The sequence below is a fragment of the Accipiter gentilis genome, chromosome 7 (genome assembly GCF_929443795.1).
Source record: "Accipiter gentilis chromosome 7, bAccGen1.1, whole genome shotgun sequence".
NCBI lineage: Eukaryota > Metazoa > Chordata > Aves > Accipitriformes > Accipitridae > Astur > Astur gentilis.
In genome coordinates this window covers 9,618,945-9,637,327 of record NC_064886.1, presented here as the reverse complement: position 1 = coordinate 9,637,327, position 18,383 = coordinate 9,618,945, and the positions used below count along the sequence as shown (strand labels likewise).

The 18,383-nt window shown below is 48.7% G+C and overlaps 2 protein-coding genes across 9 annotated transcripts in view; both read left to right on the top strand.

Moving 5' to 3' along the window:
* NLRC5 (NLR family CARD domain containing 5) overlaps positions 1-11,375 on the top strand; it is a 51,603-nt gene extending 40,228 nt beyond the window's left edge. For 5 of the 8 annotated variants that reach the window (XM_049805038.1, XM_049805033.1, XM_049805034.1 and 2 more), the window contains 8 exons: positions 805-888; positions 1,747-1,830; positions 2,922-3,005; positions 4,180-4,263; positions 4,432-4,515; positions 6,619-6,702; positions 7,820-7,903; positions 8,982-11,375. In XM_049805038.1, coding sequence (XP_049660995.1) covers positions 805-888; positions 1,747-1,830; positions 2,922-3,005; positions 4,180-4,263; positions 4,432-4,515; positions 6,619-6,702; positions 7,820-7,903; positions 8,982-9,063 — 670 coding nt within the window. In that variant the 3' untranslated portion in view covers positions 9,064-11,375. The other 3 variants (XR_007506662.1, XM_049805037.1, XM_049805040.1) reach the window with 3 other exon arrangements.
* A 2,387-nt stretch (positions 11,376-13,762) lies between these two features.
* The window catches only part of CPNE2 (copine 2), a 59,697-nt gene continuing 55,076 nt past the window's right edge, over positions 13,763-18,383 (top strand). Inside the window, exon 1 of the mRNA XM_049805044.1 lies at positions 13,763-13,832. The gene's annotated coding sequence lies outside the window, so the exon portion shown is untranslated. The remainder of the gene's footprint in view (positions 13,833-18,383) is intronic.

Below are 18,383 nucleotides of genomic sequence, written 5' to 3'. Positions count from 1 at the left end.
CAAACCAATGGAAGGTGTTCCCTCTGCTGCCCTCCCATGTACAGCTGGGACTGGCAATGACTCTTTCTGCCAGTGCAGAGACTCTCAGAGAGTGAAGTTTACAGCCATGTCCTTGTGGAGTCACCCCCAGACACAGCAGTGGGCATTTGCCAGCCTTCGCTAGCTGTTTGAATGGAGAGATCTCTGGCTCAGTTGTGTCCTGGAAAGTAAATCTGCAAGCTTGTGGGGAATCATACAAGTCTCAGATCCACGCAGCACCTTCCCTCGGGCTATGTAGGGTTCCCAACGTGGTGGGCCCCAGTGTTGCTACACTGCTTTCTTTTACTAGTGGATATAGAGGTGAAATTGAGAATTTGTCAAAACGAGGACACAGTCTCTAGACAAGGCTCTCTCTGAGAGATATGAATTCAAACTGGCCCTTCTCTAAGGGAACAGAAATTTGAGCATGCAGGCTGTTTGTTAGGCTCAGCTCTGGGGTATGCCTCATGATTTTTTGAAATAAAACCCTGGAAATTACTTAAACAAGAAAAGGAAATCCCCAGTTCTGTCTGGGAGAGGGAAAACTGTTCCTTCCCCCCCAGTACCTGCAGGGGCAGGAGTGACTCAGTACTTGACAAAAAAACACTACAAATCCCCAGGCCGTTTTCCAGAGGCCTGTGTCTCTGAACACACCACTGCAGCCCTATATAGCCCATTGATGCAGTGACCCAAGATTCCCATCATGTCAGGCAAACAGTGAAATATCTTAAGCTGGTATGTTCTGGTTCTTACTCAGTCACTGAGAGTCTTTCATGCTTATTTTAGCCTTTCAGGGAACAGTCCTAGTCCTGCTGGAGGGGAAAAGCTGATGGAAGCTCTTGCCTATTGCAAGCACATCGAGGAGTTACTGTAAGTGTGTCATTTCCAAAGTCCCTTCAGGAAGCTGGGCAAAATCAAGGCAAAGAAACCACATCTAATCTGGCTCCAGTAAAGCCAAAACCATTTCTGCCACTGATTCTTATGAGTGCAGGGTAAAAACTCATAGCTACATGGGATGTGTGGTGCTGGGTTTGGGAGGTTTGGGGATTGCTTGTTCACTGTAATCTTTTGGAGATTCCCAAGAAGCATACAGACTGCATCAGTGGGGAAGAGATGAAATCTGCTGTTTAATAGCAGTCACAGGCATATGGGCTGTGCAGTGCCTGTGTTGCCTAAGAAATCAGCATCAATCTATATGGCTGCAAAGATGGAGGGAAGATGACAGATAGAGGCTTTACTCGGCCAGATTTATTATCAGTTATTCCATTGCAGACTGGTTTATAGAACAAACGTGTCACTGCCATATTAAAGAAATAAAATAATAAAAAAAAATACCAAATCAGAAAAAGTTATTTCTGTTACAGTTAAAATGCTGGAGCTATTCATATAACCTTCAGATTACAGCATACCGGACTAAGGGCACGTATTAAAAAGTGCAATTTTGGTGTAATTTCAGCTCAGGAAAGCCTTAGTCAGGAAGGGAGATCAGCGTGCTCCTGAGAAGTGGAAGTCAGTTTTACTTCCCTGTTTAACTCCTACTGCAGGATTACAAAACCTCGTTGTTCTTTCCTCCCATTCCTAGTGTTCTTTGAATCATGGACATTAGTTCCTTTCAGCATAGTCCCATACACATGGAATGGAGGTCACAGATACATGTGGGTGACACACAGGTGAGGAATGAGGCTCTGTAGTTCACTGTCAGTAACATTTCATTTCTGCTCCTTCCAGACTGTCAAGGAATGTTTTTGGAGACAGGACAGCAGTGAAACTTGCCCTCTGTCTGCCTCACATGACCAATCTCAGGGTCCTGCAGTAAGTGTCAGCCTCTGCCCCAGGAAAGCTGGATATCCTGGGAATATGTGGGATGGTTGAAAGAAGGCATGGAAAAAGGCGTAGACTGCAGTGGTGCACTGGTCTCCTGTTTAGACATTATTTTAAGTGTCTCAGGATTGAGAAACCCTCCACAGTTACTCTGTTGCTCCAAGTCATATCAACTATTCTCGCATAATCTCTTGCAGCGTTAACTTTAGAGATGAACCAGGCACTGTATATACATTAAAATAACCCTTAAAATTGGTTTTGAGTATGTTAGCTCCTAATGCCTGTGGCTGTCCTCTTGTTCTGGTGTAATGTAAGCATAAATATGAGCACCTTTTGTAGTCCCTCACTGTTTTGTGCAGGCACTTCCAAGTCATTTTTCCCCCTGAACTCAGTAGTATTATATTTTTAAACCTTTTATGGGAGTCTTTCCAGGGCTCTAACATGTAGGACGTTCTCATACTTTTTTACAGTAGCAAAGCAAGAAATTGGTGAGCTGGAAGAGCTCACTGAGCTCAGTTAGCCTAGTGGTATGTTTTTCAACCTGTGTCTAAGGTATCATCAAAAGATATCTTAGATGAGAAATCCCAGTGGTGGGAGACTTCCATCCTCTGGATAGGTTCTTGTCTCACTGGAAAGGTGTTGGGAAATCTGCAGACATGAGGTCACATCCACTCTTTGTTCTTAAGGCCGTTGCTCACTCATCTCAAACTGATCCCATGTGCACAGAGCTGGAGACAGACTCCCGGTGGTGCTATGCTGCCTTTGCTTTTGCAACAACTGGCTGACAGTGCTCCTTTGTTGTGAGCATCGGCAAATCCACTGGACTTGCATGTCCTTAGCCCAGGTGTCACTGGCAGCAGCAGGAGCCATGTGACATGCTAGCCACATTGCTGGCCCCCACTGTTGCCTCCCTGTTTTCCAGGCCCCTTCGTTAAGACTAATCTACAAGGGTCCCAGGTTATTACCAGCACTGGGTGCTCATTCAGAAGATGTAGTGGTTACCTTCCTAGCAAGTTAAATATGAGCTTTTGTTACAGCTTTATTCTAAAATAATCCTCCAATGCTTATGTTTCTTTTGTTAGCTTGCAGAACAACAACATTGGGCCAGCAGGAGGGATGGAGCTGGCCAGAGCCCTGGTGGAGTGTGGGCTGCTAGAAGAGATAAGGTAGGCCATGGCAGGGGCACTTGGGATGGTGCCAAACGTATGGACTGGTATCACTCTGCAGGTGGGAATCATTTCAGCTCACAGGCCTGAGGCTGTCAAGTAGGCTTTTTCCATGCTCAGGGTGACTCTGCAGAGGGCAATCACTCCACCCGTCCTAGACACTTTTTGTAGGATGAGAGGAGACACTCTCTGAACATCACTGCAGTGCACTGCCTGTGGGGTGGCTTGGATCATTTTAGATGTTAAACCTTGTCTGCCAGTGCTGTTTGCAAAGCTTCGTGTAGCCGTGTGCCTTTGAACTACTGTATGCAGTAACCTGGGGAGCAGTAGAATTTCTGAATATGGAACTGAAAGAATGGAAGTGATGTGAATTAACTCTGCTGCATCCTTGATGCTACTGTTCTTTGTTATGTGTTTATTGTGATAAGTTTGTTATGTGTTTTATTATTGTTATTTATTTGTTTATTATTTGAACAATGCCCTTAACAACATGCTTTAGGTTTTGGTCAGCCCTGAATTGGTCAGCCAGTTGGACTAGATGATCACTGTAGGTCCCTTCCAACTGAAGTTATTCTATGCTATTCTATTCTAGTCTAGTCTTAGATAACAACATGAATTAGGTTATTGGTCATTGAAGTGTGAGAGATGTGAGAGCAGCAGAGGTATTGCCATGGCTTGTGTTTGCTGGTAGATGAGAACAGAGCAGCACACCCTGATAAAGGCTGGAAGGCAGTTACTGCTGCGCCCTGAGTCTTTGAGAGCCATGTCTTCTTCTCGATCTCCCTTACCGTCATTTCCTCTCAAGTCACACCAGTCATTAACTCCAGTATATCTTGTTATTTCCAGTTTCACATGCAACACATGATGTGCTGCAGGTCTGTCCGTCTTTCTGGCTGTTGATATAACCCCACATTAGTGTCTGCAAGCAATTCACTGCTGAATGAACTTACATTGCAAGTTAGAGCAGGGCTGTCATTTCCATTTTACCAAGCAAGGAGTTGACCCTAAGGTGCCATGTGCCGATCTGGCTTGTCCCTGCTGTCTAGAGTCCTCACTTAGTCTGGGTTCTAGTTATTGACTTGCTAATTCACATAGTTATGTTTCGGTTGTGGCTTTTCTCTGACTGTACCTGCTTTTTCTGTGGCAACTCAAAGCTTCTCTACTACTCTTACAGTTTATCAGAAAATGACCTTGGGGAAGGGAGTATCCATGCCCTGTCCGAGGGGCTGCCATGCTTTGAACACCTCCGGAAGATCGAGTGAGTACCAGGGCCCTGAAGGCTGCTGGGGCAGAGCATGGCTGGCTTTGTTTGTAGCATTGCCAGGGCAGGAGTGCAGCAGACGGTGCTGATGCTGGTGCCGTATTCCCCACTGTTTCTGGCACCAGCACATTGTGCCCTCTGTTTTTTCTCTCCCTGCTGCTTCAGCTTGAAACTCTGTGGAGTCACTGATGATGCTTCAAAATCACTTTCTCACGGCTTCCGACAATGTCCTTCCATGGAGGAGATAATGTGAGTGTGGGAATGGATGGGGAGACCCTTCAACATACAGGTCACTCTTGGTTTAATGTCTGCTCCGGTTTTCAACTGCAGTGTACTTCTGATCCTGCTAAATACTTACTGATACGTACCACTAAGTAATTCTTAGTGATAAATTTACTAGTAATTTACTAATTAACTCAATTTACTCCTAAAAATTTCCTGGTATAACTAGCAACTTATTGGAAGCTGAATGTAAAGAGCTGAACAGAATATGGAGGAAAATACTCATCTTCAAACTCTGCCCATTATCCTTGGTCTTTCAGCATCTGCTTTGCGAGGCAGGACAGATTCTGCATCTTGTTCTCCATGGTCCAAGTCTTGCCTCCATTTTTTTACAAGATGGCCACAGTTGGCTCTCAGAGCAGAGCAGGAGCTTCTCTGTGTAATTGTAGAGGCTGAATTGAGAGCTCAAAGCAAAGTGAATTCAGCCTGTAGATGATCAGGGTGTGCCACCAGCTGCAATCTCGCTCTCCACACTGGAATAAAAGGGGTTGCTGTGATGTGTGGATGTTTAACGTGTTTTCGATAAACAGCATAGATGGGCTAACTACTGACATGTCTTCACCTGCCCAAGAGAACCTCAGCAAGCAGCCTGCCAGGAACATGCTCCAGCTTACGTCTTTTTAAAAGCAATTTGCCCCATTGCACTAAAGGGACCTTAACTTTAATTGTAGTACATAAGATCCCATGGAGTCAGCAGCAGTCTCATCAATCCTGAGCTACTGTTGGTTTAATGAAGACTAACACTGCCTGAGGTGCTGGCAGGTACAGACCTGCTACGCTGAGATCACTCCTCTATCAGGATATAGATCTGTGAGACCTAGGCTCTCCAGTCATCTCTGCTGTGGCCAGCTGGGTGACACCTGATTGTCATGCTTCTCTTACATGCCTCAGTTCTGCAAAGTACTTACAGATGGTTTGGGGAAAATGATGCATGGGTCATAAGCCCACCAGACTTTCCTCTCCCTCCCCCAGAAGGTATTTGTGTGGAGATCACAGATCTCTTAGGACTCAGGGCATTAGGTCAAAGCCAGGATTTTATTGCCAGACCCATGAAAGGTCTGTCAATAATCCAGTGGAACAATGGGATGAGTAAAGCAATATTCAGTGCATACGTGTGTCGCTTGCAGCATGGCACTAAGACTAGTTAACCATGTGGGGAGTTACTACTCCTGAATTACTAACAGATAGGCAGATTCTCCTTTAATAGTAGTGTTGGGAGTCTTGTCTTGTCAGCGGAGGCATATGTGAGTTCTGTCATTGGGAAATCTGAGTGACACAGCAAGCAATATGCTGGTACCCATGAAATCCCAGAACAGGCTGTGAACTTGTTTGGTGGATGGCCCTAATTCTTAAGCTGGATCCTGTCCTGCTTTTTCTTCGTTGCTAGCTGGAGTTAAACCACAACAGTCCTACACATGATACAGAAATTCTGGAGTTCCTCAGACTTGGGTAAAGGTATGGCTTTGTGGGGTGGCCCCAGCTGAGTATTATGGTGAAGCACTGATGGTGCTGTGCTAGGTTTCTGTTTTCCAGGTGAGAGGGAAATGGCCAGGCTGTTCAGCCAGTGGCAAAGAAAGGATCTGAAGAATTTTCTCACTTGCTAATGCACCAGAAAATGAAAAACGCAGCCTTTCAAAAGCCCTGTAAGCTATCCTTTGAAAGAGTTCAGAGTCAAAAGGCAGCTTTAAGAGCAGGTCGGAGCAGCACCTTAGCTGCTGCAATGGTTTAACACCATCAGCACAAGGAGGAGTTGTCCTGGGGTAAAGCTGTGTGCTCTGCAGTCATTTCCATCTTTCGCATCTCATTCCCTGGGCCTGCAGGACTCCAGAGGGCACAGGCCACTGTCTCTAAGCTCTGTGATGACACTCCCTGGTGTCTTACCATACATGGACATATGTGGTAAAACTGAGGAAATGCCTCAAAATGAAGCAGGGGAATGTTTACCTGCCATGATAAGAGGGTAAGCTTTTGTAAACCAGCTAATCTATGAGGGGGTAGTACCATAGCACTGCTGTTGTTCCCCTTGGGTTTATCAACTGACTCACAGTTGGGATTTGTTGTCTGTCTTAGACTGTCTTGGAATGCCCTTGGAGATGGAGGAGCCCGAGAGTTGGCCCGTGCTCTCCTGGGGATGGAAAAGCTGAAGATGTTAGAGTGAGTACAGCCCTGAGAGCAACCCCAGGAAGAAAACTTTTTTTCTGTTGTTGAGCCTGCAACCACAGCACTTCCAAAAAGGGGACAGATGTTAAGAACAACAGATAAGCTTTTGCAGTTCAAATTCTTGCTTAGCATTCTTGCCGTATGCACCAAGGGCCAGCCTTGTAGACAACGTACAGAGGCACTTTTTCTTTAAGGTGTTTGCAGTGTAGGTATCTAAGCAGAAGCTAGTCTGTGAAGGCCTCCTGTTTGAGTCAGGGAAGACAAACTGGTATTTCTAGGGCATAAGTCGTATCATCTAATGACCTCAGGTGAGCTGCTTCCTGCAAGCTTTTTCTTCTCTTCAGTGCCTGGGATGATGTAGATGGGTATCGTGCTCAGAGAGCTTTCCTTTGTGAAAACCTGCAACAAGGCAAGCGATCCATCCCCAGGATGGAGCAGCCCAGTTGTGGGTGTTGGGCCATAGGAGCTCACAGGAAGCTCAGATATGCAGCTCCTGTGCCAGATCTGCAGTGCAACCAGCAGCTGGGGTTGATGTCACCAGTTTATGCACTGGCCTGGTGGCGTCACAGCCCAGTGCTGTTCCAAGGGAGAGGCTGTCATCTGCTCAAGAACTGTTCATGGAGTTTTCCTCCCCTTGACCCTTTGGAATACATGGTGTGTTTCTTCCGTCTCTTGGCTGTATGAAAATATTAGTCTGTGGGTCGTAGGGTCACGAACTGAGTTTTGTTTGTCTTGGGCAGGGAAACTACATAGTAAAGCCTGGCTGTTTTACAGGTACAAGCAGGAAGGTTGTGTCTGAAGCAGGAGGAGTTGTTACTAGCATTTTTTGGCACCAAGTTTGCAGTGGGAACTCTTAGAGTGCTCCAAGGGCAAGAGATCTGCTTAGAAGTCCTGTTGTAGAAGGAGGACATAGGGAGCAATGCATACGTGCCTCTTGCGTAAATAGAGCCACGGTCATAAAGAAGAGGCTGATGTAAGTTGTATGGCATTGCAGTACTTGTGCAAAAGTGTAACTCTTCTGGGACAGGAGAAGGAGCCAGTGATTATTCAGCTGTTTTCCACTCTTGATTTGGTTTTGGATTTTAAAACTCTGTTTTTGTTTCTAAAACAGTCTGGAGAAAAATCGCATTGGCACCCGTGGAGCCACAAAACTAGCAGAGGAGCTTGCCAAGTGCCCGGAAATTCAATTCATAAGGTGAGCAGGTATCACGGAGCTCTCTTGCTGGGTATCGGCTCAGCAAGGGGAAGTCAGGGTGACCAGTCTTGGGACAGACATGACCCATGCTGGCCTGCTGCCCTGGTTTAGCTGGCATGGAATAGGGTATTGCAGGGGACACAGATGCAAGCCAGGTAAGCCAAGGGTTTTCTAGGCCAGCTCCACCCCCTCAGAAAGTCCTGGGAGAAAGGGACTGAAAAGCTTACTGGCTTTAAATGAGGTAAAAATGAAGACCCAGTTGGCCGCATTTTTTCCTGTAAGTTTTCTTTCTCCCATTACATCTGATGGCACTTCTGCGATACATTCCTGCCCTGTCCCGCTCTGTCCTGGGATCCGTATCTTGCAGATACTTGAACACCTGATTTTTCCCATTCTTTGGTTGTCGTTGCTTCTCCAAACCCTGTGTATCAAACTCCACTAGAAACCTCTTGTAGGAAAGACCCACTCATCCTTCACTCATTTGAAAATTGACTCTTCCAAGAGTGCCTCTGATAACTTTCTGATAACACAGGTCCCAGAGCCAGGTGTCTTCTCCTACTTGAGCTGTATCTTTGGCCCAAAATAGGCTCAGCCTTCCCTGATAGCAAGAGCAGCCTGCGAGCAACCACTGAGGAATGTTTCTGGTCCTGGCTGGAGCTTGGGGCCCCTCAGATTGCTGGGCACAGCACAGTCCCTTTGACTCCTTGGGGCACTCTCCTTTGCATGGTAGAAGCCCAGTATGGGCAGCTTTGGGGTAGACTCCACCAAATGAGGTAGATGAAGAAGGATGGCTCATGTAAATGAGGTTGCTTGTGTGTAACTCAGTTCTTCCTCTGCTTTCTGAGATCCTAGTGGCCTAAGGACTTTTCAAAGCCTTAATCTGTCTCCCTAGCTAGATAAGTGGGTCCATTTCAGGGGGCAGGCAGCTGCTGGGTTGCTGAGATATGGCCATAACTCACTCCTGTCTCACTGTCAGAGCTGCTTTGATGAAAACCCAAAGCTGCCTCTTCCACTGTCTTCAGCATGCCACCTCCTCACTCACCATACTTAGTCCTAAGTATGTTTGCTGTCATTGTAGGCTGTGGGACAATCCAGTGCCCAGGGACCTTGCTGAGAATTTGACAAGCCAAGACCCAAGGCTGTGTTTCTCTTTCTACTAGCAAAGAAGAGTCCTTGCCTGACTAGGAATTGCTCTCTGTCTCCCTCTGCCCTCAAAAATTGCAGTGAAGAACCCAGGAATTCAAAGTTACTACAATTAAAAACTGTAACTATTAGGTCTTCCTTTGTTGTGCTGAACCAAGTGTGAACACTTAGTGGCATTTCATTTCTTGTGAGATTTTATAATATAAGACTGTAAATAATAGCTGCTGAGCAGGCAGTGTTCTTGGTGTAAAAGCACTGAAACTCTCTTCAAGAGGATGAGATGCATCTGCTCAGGCATTCAGAAAGCCAGCGGAGTATTTAATTATCTTCAATCAAGGTAACAACACCTACCGGGTATTCCAATAAAAGAATGTACATCCTCCAGGAGACAATTTAAAATTATTTACAAAATTATGAACTGTTGTCCCCGTTACAAATGCACTCAGGCTGTTTGAAAATTGTGTACAACTGTGTGTGAAATATCTCTATGATTTTTAGGCAAAAAATGGTAGGCAAAAAATGTGTTTTTGTTTGCTTCATAGCAGGCTCCTTTTCCTACAGAATTGCCTCAGTTTCCTAGTAGAAACTTCAGGACTTCTGAAATTTCAAATCATTGCCTGCAAATGATCAATGTTTATACTGTGATAACATGGAAAGGCTGATGTCACCATAAATGTCAGTGAGAACCTTAAAGTACTGAGCTTGTAAAACAATTTGTAAGAAAACTGACTATTATGTGTGAGAGGATGTGTGCTACTGACTATTTTCATGTGGGGTTTTGTAGACCTTTGTGGGGTTTTTGGAAGACTCAATTGCACTAATTTCTTTGAGATGAAGCGTGGGGTCACTTAGCTTGAAATGCTGACCACATGATAGATCCTTCCAGCCTCTGCTATCCTGAATCCCAAAGCCTACGTGTCACTGGGCAATGGATGTTAGACCTGTGGGAACTGGAGGGAGAAGATCCCAAACACCAAGTTTGCTGCTCAGCGGAGGAGGTGGACTACAGCTGCCCCTTACACATGTGGAACACCAGTTTGCATTGCAGGAGCATGGCCACGTCATTCTCATTATTTATTAACTTGTCTTATGATGTTTTCCTTCCGTGTTTGTGCTGTAAATATTTAATCCTTGTGGTGGATTTATTTATGGAATTTTGTTTGCAGCAGTGTTTGCCTGGGGAGACCAAACTGATCTGATTTGGGCAGAGCAGGCATTTGGAATGAGATGGAAATGCTGGTCCAGCAAACCTGTGGGCAGAGGATGTGGACAGCAGGTGCTTGTTACTCCTGGGGGAGCCACTGTCCTTATTTAAAGATCAGCATTGGACTCTATGAGATACTGGCATTGTTGTGTAAAGGTGGGATGCATTTTGCAGCAACTGTGCTCTGAAAAGGATTTAAAAACAAGAACAAATAAAAAAAGGTAGTGAAATTCCTTGTCAGGCCGTAATTCAGTGGAGTAATCAAGTACCTGAGATTCAAACACTAGAATTTAGAAAAAGCTTCACCAAATGTGGCTTTCATTTTCATCCTGTATTTTTAGATCTGGTTTGCAGATGCAAATCTTCCCAGCGCCCATCAGAGGAAGAGTGTGGCGACAAAAGGCAGCGTCATCACGTACCGAAAGATGTCTCGATGCCCTCAGCTCTTCACAGCTTTCAAAGTGAGCGTGTTTGTCAGCTGGGGTCTTCTCAGGCCCTGGTCTCCCAGGACTTCTTTTGGAAATATAAGAGATTGGACAGAGTTTGCAGTAACAGTCCATTTTGGTCCAGACTATGAGCTGAAAATTCATTTTTTCCTGCATTTTAAACATCATTTTAGTAGGACTATGTGTCATAAATTACAGAGGCTGAGTTTTACTCTGTATGAAGAAGGAAAGTACTGGGATTGGACTTCTTAATGCACTTTGTGATGGCCGTTTTGTCATCTTTGGTAGCAACCAGAGCCAGAGCCTTTTGCTGTTACCACAGGCCTATGCATCAGGGGAAAACCAGAAAATATCACTGTCAAACAGATCTTCGTTCAGCTCCATTGTATCGTCTCCTGATGCCACCTACTCCTGCGTTTGAATTTGTTCAGGTGTCACAATAATTTTTTTTCCTCCTTTACTGGTGTGAAACATGCCTGTTTATTGTTTTTCCTCCTTTTTTGATGGGGAAAAATGTGCTTTAACTGCATAAATGAGAATGCTGCTTTGATGAGTGCTTGACTTTTCAAGTCAGTGTTGTTTTCTGGGTCTTGGGTGCTAACCCTAAATGGCTGCCTTGTGTACAGCAGCCACTGTAGAGAGATCTCTTGGGTTTGGAGCACATCATTGGATTGTTTTCCCTTGCAGTGAAATGAGCTATTTAAAAATAAATGAGACCTGAGATTTCCCCCCCTGCAGTTGCCCTGACTCCTGAAGTTTGGAAGCGTACATCTATGCCATGAGGTTTGCAGTAATGTAACAAGGCATGCTACAAATACTGCTGCTGCTGCTGCAGCACTTCTCTTGACTTGAGATGTTAAAGAGTGCCTCTGAAATCTAGATGCAGACCTGCATTTCTCAGGGTTTTTCCCCAAATTCAGGATTAGCTCCCAGACACACATCTGTCTGGCCTGCAAGGCAGCCATCCATCCCAGTGGAAGCCAGGGAAGGGACTTGCAGGACGTCACGGTATCTTTTCCAGAACACCAGGTGTCAGCAAAACCCCAAAAATGGGAAGCGGTTGTCTGTAGTCCAGCGATTTTGGCTAAAACCGGGCTCTGTTCTGTATTTTGAGTGCATGGGTTGCATTTAAAAAAAACCCAGAGATGTAGATTAAGTGGTACATGAAAGACAATGCAATCGGTCCCTAGTTTGTTTCTTACATCGAATGCCAGGGACTTTTGGGCCGCCCTTCCCCAGCGTGCTTCCCATTTTCATTGTGCTGCTGACATCTGTGTTCCAGCTTACGGTCGTGTCTGAAAGTTTCCAAGGGGAACCTGGAGACTTTGTCCAGTTTTGAGGGGTGAAATGAATCTTCTGGTATGCAGGAAGATGTGAGGCCATTGGGGATTGTGTGTGATGGCTGAATACCAAACCGATTCCCAAATAGCTAATTAATGTGGGCCATTTTTAGAGCTGTTACTATTAGGTTTCAGATTTATCGCGGTCCAAAAATGGAAATGTATCAGGACGCTCCACACACCCCTATTGTTTCAGGCTGCCAGCAGTCTCCGGAAGACAATGTCTGAGCTAGTTGGTACTGGTTTCACACACAGAAGGGATTTTGCCCCCTGAGATCAGATCTTTAGAAAGAAATACTCTGCTGTAAATAAACAACTGCTGGAGGGCGGTGAGGAGCCTGGATTTTGTGCTAGGGAACAGCCAGAGCCAGGCTGGGCCGGGCTTTTGCACACGATGGCTGCTGGTTTGTAGAGCTGGAAATGCAGCTGCCGTTTTGCCCTCCACTAAAACCAGTTCCAGGTAGCGCTGAACCTGCTGTGATTTGATGACATCATGCTGGGTAAGAGAGAAAACACAGGAAAAACTGACTTTGGAGAAAACAGGCACATTGGCATTCATGAACTATTGGCTGCCTCTCCCGCTATTCCCCAAAGTGACATTTTAAGCCACAGGCATGGAGGTAGGAGGGCAGGTCTGGCACAGACCCCACTTCTCCCACCGAATTCCTCTTTCAGGCACAACCTTGTCCCTTCCTGTGATGGTTTCGGGATGGGTTTACACAGAAGGAAGGGTTTTGCTCCTAAAAACTAGGCTCAGCTCTTAGTTGGATGTTGCCTGTCATGTCACCTGCACTGGGCAGGAGTGTTCATGGCCTGTGAGCCCATCCTGCATCCCTTGCCCCGCTCCTGGGGTGCCAGGACGGGAACGGGGCTGGCAGAGGGGGGAACAACCTCATCGATGCTGAAACCTGACTTGGTGCCTTGAAACTCTTCAGCCTTTAACAGCTCAAGCTGCAGGAGAGGCCGGGGGAAATACGGGACTTGATTATTTTGCCCGTGATCTTTAAAAGCATGAACGGAGCCCATAGGAAAGGGCTCTGTACAAATGAAGATGGTTTATTTAATCTGAAGCCTCGGACGGAGGCTTCCAGTCTTATTACCCTATCTCCATATCAAAAATATCTACATAAATATCCCCGATGCCTGATGATGTGCCTGCCAAGCCTCAGGTGAGGCTGCTCATAGTATGTTGGGTGCAAACCCCGGTGGTACCAGGCTGGAAGGGAAAGCATGCCGGCTCCTTGGGTCGAGCAGGGTGACGGGTAGGTGCGATGCCGGCCAGCTCGGTGGCTTGGGCTCCCCACCACCGCTTCTGGGGGGCCACGCATCGGGGGCCTGCCCGTTTTCCTCGGTTAACCAGCTTTTTCCCCAGGGGAAGCGACGTCGGCAAAGCACTGCGGGACACAAGGATCCTGACCCTGTACCGGTTTAGACAGAGCGATGCCAGCACCGAGAGCACCCACCCACACCAGCCGGGCAGGATGTGTCCCTCTGGCATCCAGGCGGCACCAACCCCCAGCCCCCCCCCCCCCCAACAGTGCTTTTTGGTGAAAAGAAAGGGGGGGGGGGGGGGGGACGTCGAGCCAACAAAGTTCTGTTTTCATTGTAGCTGGGTGGATAACACGGAAAATAATTTTCCAGCCTTTCCGTGCCGCCCGCCCCCCGCCATCACCGCCCGCCCCCCCCCCCCCCCCCGTTCCGGGGCGGTGATGGCGGGGGGGGGGCGGCGGGCGCGGCTGTGGGGAGGTGCTGAGCCCGCGGGAGCTGCTCGGCCCGGCCCGGCCCGGCCCGCCGCGGTGAGTACCGGCTGCCCCCCGAGGATGCCGTGGGGATAACGGAGGGGGACGGGATGGATAAGGGGGGGGGGGGGGGGAGGCGAAAAGAGAAGGGTCAGCCGTTTTGGCCGGGGGATGGTTGAGGCGGTCCCACGGCGGGATCGTTCCCCGCGGGTCGGGTGGGTGGCGATAGCTGGGCCGGGGGGAATGCATCGGCGGGGGTCTCGGATATGCCGGCGGGAGGGTTTGTGCTGGCCGGCCAGCATAAACCCCTGTGTCGGCCCCCGGGGGGGGGACGGGGGGACCTGCAGGGCAGTGTCCCCATCGGCTTGTCCCGGGGGTTGTGTGGTGCCCCTTCTGCCCTCCACCTCCTGGGGCAGACCCTCCTTCCCCTCGAACAGACCCTCCGACCCCTGGGACAGACACTCCATCCTCTGGGACAGACCCTTCAGCCCTTGGATCAGACCCTCCAACCTCTGAGACAGACCCTCCACCCTTTGGGACAGCCCCTCCATCGCTTTACGCTCCCCTTCCCTGGCCCGGACCGCTCCGTTCCTACATGGTGTAAACGTTGTCCCGTCCGTCCCCGCTCTCCGTGCATCCGCATCCGCTCCTAAAGATGCCAACCGGACGCGTGAACCCCCCCAAGCAAACGCCGGCTCCCTTGGAACGCCGGGGCCTGCTGGCTTCGCTCCCCAAAGCTGGGGACATTTGTTAGGGGTTTTTCCTGGCAGCTGCCGCAAGCGCCTCTCCTCCTCCTCCTCCAGCATCGAGTTGCGGGGGGGGATCTGGCGAGCTGAAGGCCAGGGAAGTGCAGAAGGGCTTCTTTGGGAGCTGTTTGCAGCCCGATGCTGCTCCAGCTGGTGGTAATATCCTTCGTGCAGCGTGTTTAGGGGGGGATCGAGAAGGTTTATGCTCTTGGATGGGCTGCCCCTCTCTCCTCCTCTGCACCCAGCAAGATGCCTCGACCTCTGCGATAGCGCCGAGCGGAGCGTTTCGCTCGGCAGCGTGAGGGTGCTCGGAGGATGGCGGGCGGGGAGGTGTTTTCCCATCGGCTCCGCCAGCCTGAGGACCTGATGCAATAAGTCTCTGGGTGAGTAACCCTAATTTAGGCGAGTGGCTGGATTAAAGCCAGTGGGGCTGGAGGATTTGGTGGGCAAACACACCCTTCAGGGCCGGTCACCGCAAGGAGGGTGGAACAGGAGATAGAGGTGAGTCGAGAGCTGAGCTTCTGTGGCAGAAATGTCTCCGAAGGGCTGGGTCCTTGCTGTTGACTCCCTGAGAGTCTGAGCTGCTTCATGGGAAGGAATTGGGAGGGTCCCTGTGAACCTCGAGCCCCAGGTTTGAAGCCTCCTGGAGATGCACTGGAACCTTGCTGGAGAAGCTGGAATCACAATCAGGCCAGTGCGAGCACAGCCCAGGGGTGCTCAGTTCTGATATTGCTCCCCTCACCTCCAGCATCAGCCTCGTCCTGCCAGCCCAGGTATTGGGGGCTTTCATGCCAGCGTGTGATATTGCTGTGCTTTTCTGGGCTCAGAAAATGCTTTATTATGGGCCAGAAATCACATCCCATTGAAGCCCCTTGCGGGGCAGGGAGCGGAGCAATGGGAGGAGGAAGGCTGAGAACAAAAGCTCGGCACATGTGGAATGGATCTGTTTTGAAGAACTGAGTCAGTGGAGGATGTTTTGCTGGAGTAACCTCGGGGAAATGCTGCATTTGCTTTGGTTACAGCTGTGTGATAGCCTGTGACATACATTTCCCAGTGATGTGTGTTTTTGTTTCTCTGCTGTTGCCTCTGGAGCATCCCGGCTGGGATAAGGCGGAGGAAAGGCACCCAGTGAGGCTTCCAGCTGTCCCCAGAATTGCACCTGCCCGTGGTGTAGGCAGCCCTTAGCACTTGCCTTGAGTAGACAAGCAGTCCTGGAGCTCCTTTCCGAGAGCCCGGCACCCCTCACCGCCCCAGGGATGGGGTTTGCCGGCAGCCTGCCTCCGCCGGCACTGTTGGCATGTGCCCCGCTGTTCCCAGGACCTGCTTGGTCGGAGTCGCAGTTTGTATCTCTTGAACAGGTTGCAGACATCGTGCTGTAGCAATGTGAGGGTGGGCAGGGTTGTACGACTGCTAGTATTTGAGATGCCGGCTGTGATGTTTTTCCCTCCCCGCTGCCTTTCTGAGCTCGATCTAAAGAGAAATGAGATCATCTAAAGCTGCATCAGCGCGTCTTGCCCTGGGCACATCCTTGCTCCTGGGGTCTGCGCTCGTGGACAGCAAGGGACCCTGTGCCGGTTGCTGGCAAGCCGGTGCAGTTTGTAAAGCCATTGCTTGGGGAGGGAGGGGGGGCAGTCAGGGGACCCCTGTGCCTGGCCAGTCTGTGCTGGAGGAGGGGGGGGCACGGGCCCCATGCACTGGGGTTTCCAGGGTGGAAGAATCCTCTTCGGGTTTGGCCGCTGTAGCTGAGCTGTGGGTGAAGATGCTCTTTGCCTTGGAGGGATATATCAGCCCCCAGCAGTTTGCATCTCTGCTCATCTTCCAGCGATCCTCCTCCCTCACCCCAAAACAGTGGGGTTACGTGGTGCTGGAGCGGCCGCTAGCTACCCCATGATTTACCAGTCTGCCCAGTTGTATACTGGAATTGCATCGGCTTTGTTCGCCTTTTAGCAGTCTCAGCATGATGTGTGAAGAAGCTGGGAGGAATAACTCCTTCTCTTGCTCCCGTTCTATCCGGTGGAAAGAGTTTCCCATTGACTTCAGTGGAAACCTCTGCCCGGGGAAAGCTGGCTGGAGCCACTTGCGCCACTGTAAATCAGGGCTTGTTCTCCAGGAGCCGTCAGCGTGCCGAGAACGTAATACCCAGTTAATTGATGAAAAACCGACGCTTGCAGTCTCCTCTCCTGGTTCAGGGTTGCCAGCTCTCATAAGGAACTCTTTATGTGAGAGCCCTGGCTTGCATTCAGGGGCAGGGTGGGGGGAAAGGAGAAGAAAAGGTAAATTTTCTGGCACGGTGGAGTAGCCAGGCATTTGAAATGGTGCTCCTGGCAAGATGCAAAACCACGAAACAGCATGAAAAAAAAGAATTGAACGCTTCCCCACCCCTGAAATCTTACAGTTGGTCTTTTAAACCTCTGTAAAATATTTGTTGAGGGACCTGAGTCATCACTTTTTGCTGCTTTGGCTTGGTTTCCTGGCAGCTGGCTTTGCGAGGTTACTTGTTTGGATCACAGGAGCGGGGGAAAAAGTAATTCCTGGGAACTCAGGTGAGTTTGGAGATCATAGCAATATTGTTAAAATACCAGAAGAACAAAGAAGTGTAGTATTTGGCAAGAAGGTCTCCACTTTTTATTTATCTGCTGCTTTCGCTGAGGCTGTGGGTTTGGGAGCTGTAAGATTTTCTGCCTGTAGCCAACAGGAAAAAGCTCGCATCTAAAATAGGCGCCTTCCTCCCAGCCCTGGATTTTCCATCATCACGTGATTCCAGAAGCTGAGGATTTAGGAAGAAACATCAGCTGTCGTGAGGCTGATTTTAAAAATTGGATGAGCTGGAAACGCAAGTTTTGCTGTTAAACAGCAAATCCAGTGCTGTGCAACCCTTTAAACCCAGGTTTATATTCCCTCAAGCGGTGTCTAGAGCTGTTGGGAAGGGGTCGAGAATTTATCAGATGTAATTCTCATTATAAACCACTGCATTTTTTGTATCGCTGGCATACAAATCCATCTCAGGGTGCAGCTTCGCACGTCAAGTGGCAGCATCTCTCTGCTGCGGAGCAGGCCGATAAAATACAATTCTTTAGAAAAAGCTTGGATCGTAACAACGAGAGTCACCTGCCTGGGGGGTGAAGGTGGGCTCCAGCCCGTGGGGACATCAGCAGCACTCCGTGTGGCTTGGTGTTGGCATGCCAGTGCAAATGAGCATTGCACATAACGATCCATTAATTAATATTTCTTTATGTTATCAGGGGAAGGGCTCTGAAGCTCTGGCTGCTATGGGGTTGAAATGGTGCATGGGATGGAGGGACCTGCATGCCTGTCCACAGCCAGGGCTGCTGGCGGGGCCTTTCTGGCTGGCATGCTTGTAATTTTGGCACGCGGTTATGTTAGAAAGCAGTTAAAGACATTTCTTATTGCTTAAGCGATGATTTTTTTCTTCCCCTCTCACGTGTGATGTATGGTGTTGGCTGGAAATAGGAATTCAATTAAAATTCAGAAAGCCAGCATTTTTGTTTTCAGTAACGTACAAAAGCCTTTAATAAGTTAAACAGCCAGTATACATTAAGTACACTTAAAATGCAGGAGCTTCCCTCTGCACCTGCGAGGGAGCCCCGCTTGCTGCTCGTCCTTTACAGCCTAGCCGCCTTCCTCATGGGGCTGCCCTACTCCTTTACATTTCATAGGGTCTGGCTTTAGTTAAGCCAACTTTTTGCTCCAAATTCGGCTGTTGAAACAGATATATCCCCCCTCATCATGATAGCCTGTCCAGCTCTTGTACAGCTGCCGTAGTATTGCGATGGGAACGTTTTAATGCAGTGCCTGGAAGTTAAAATCTGCCCCAAATCCTGAGAGTGACCTTGTCCTCCCT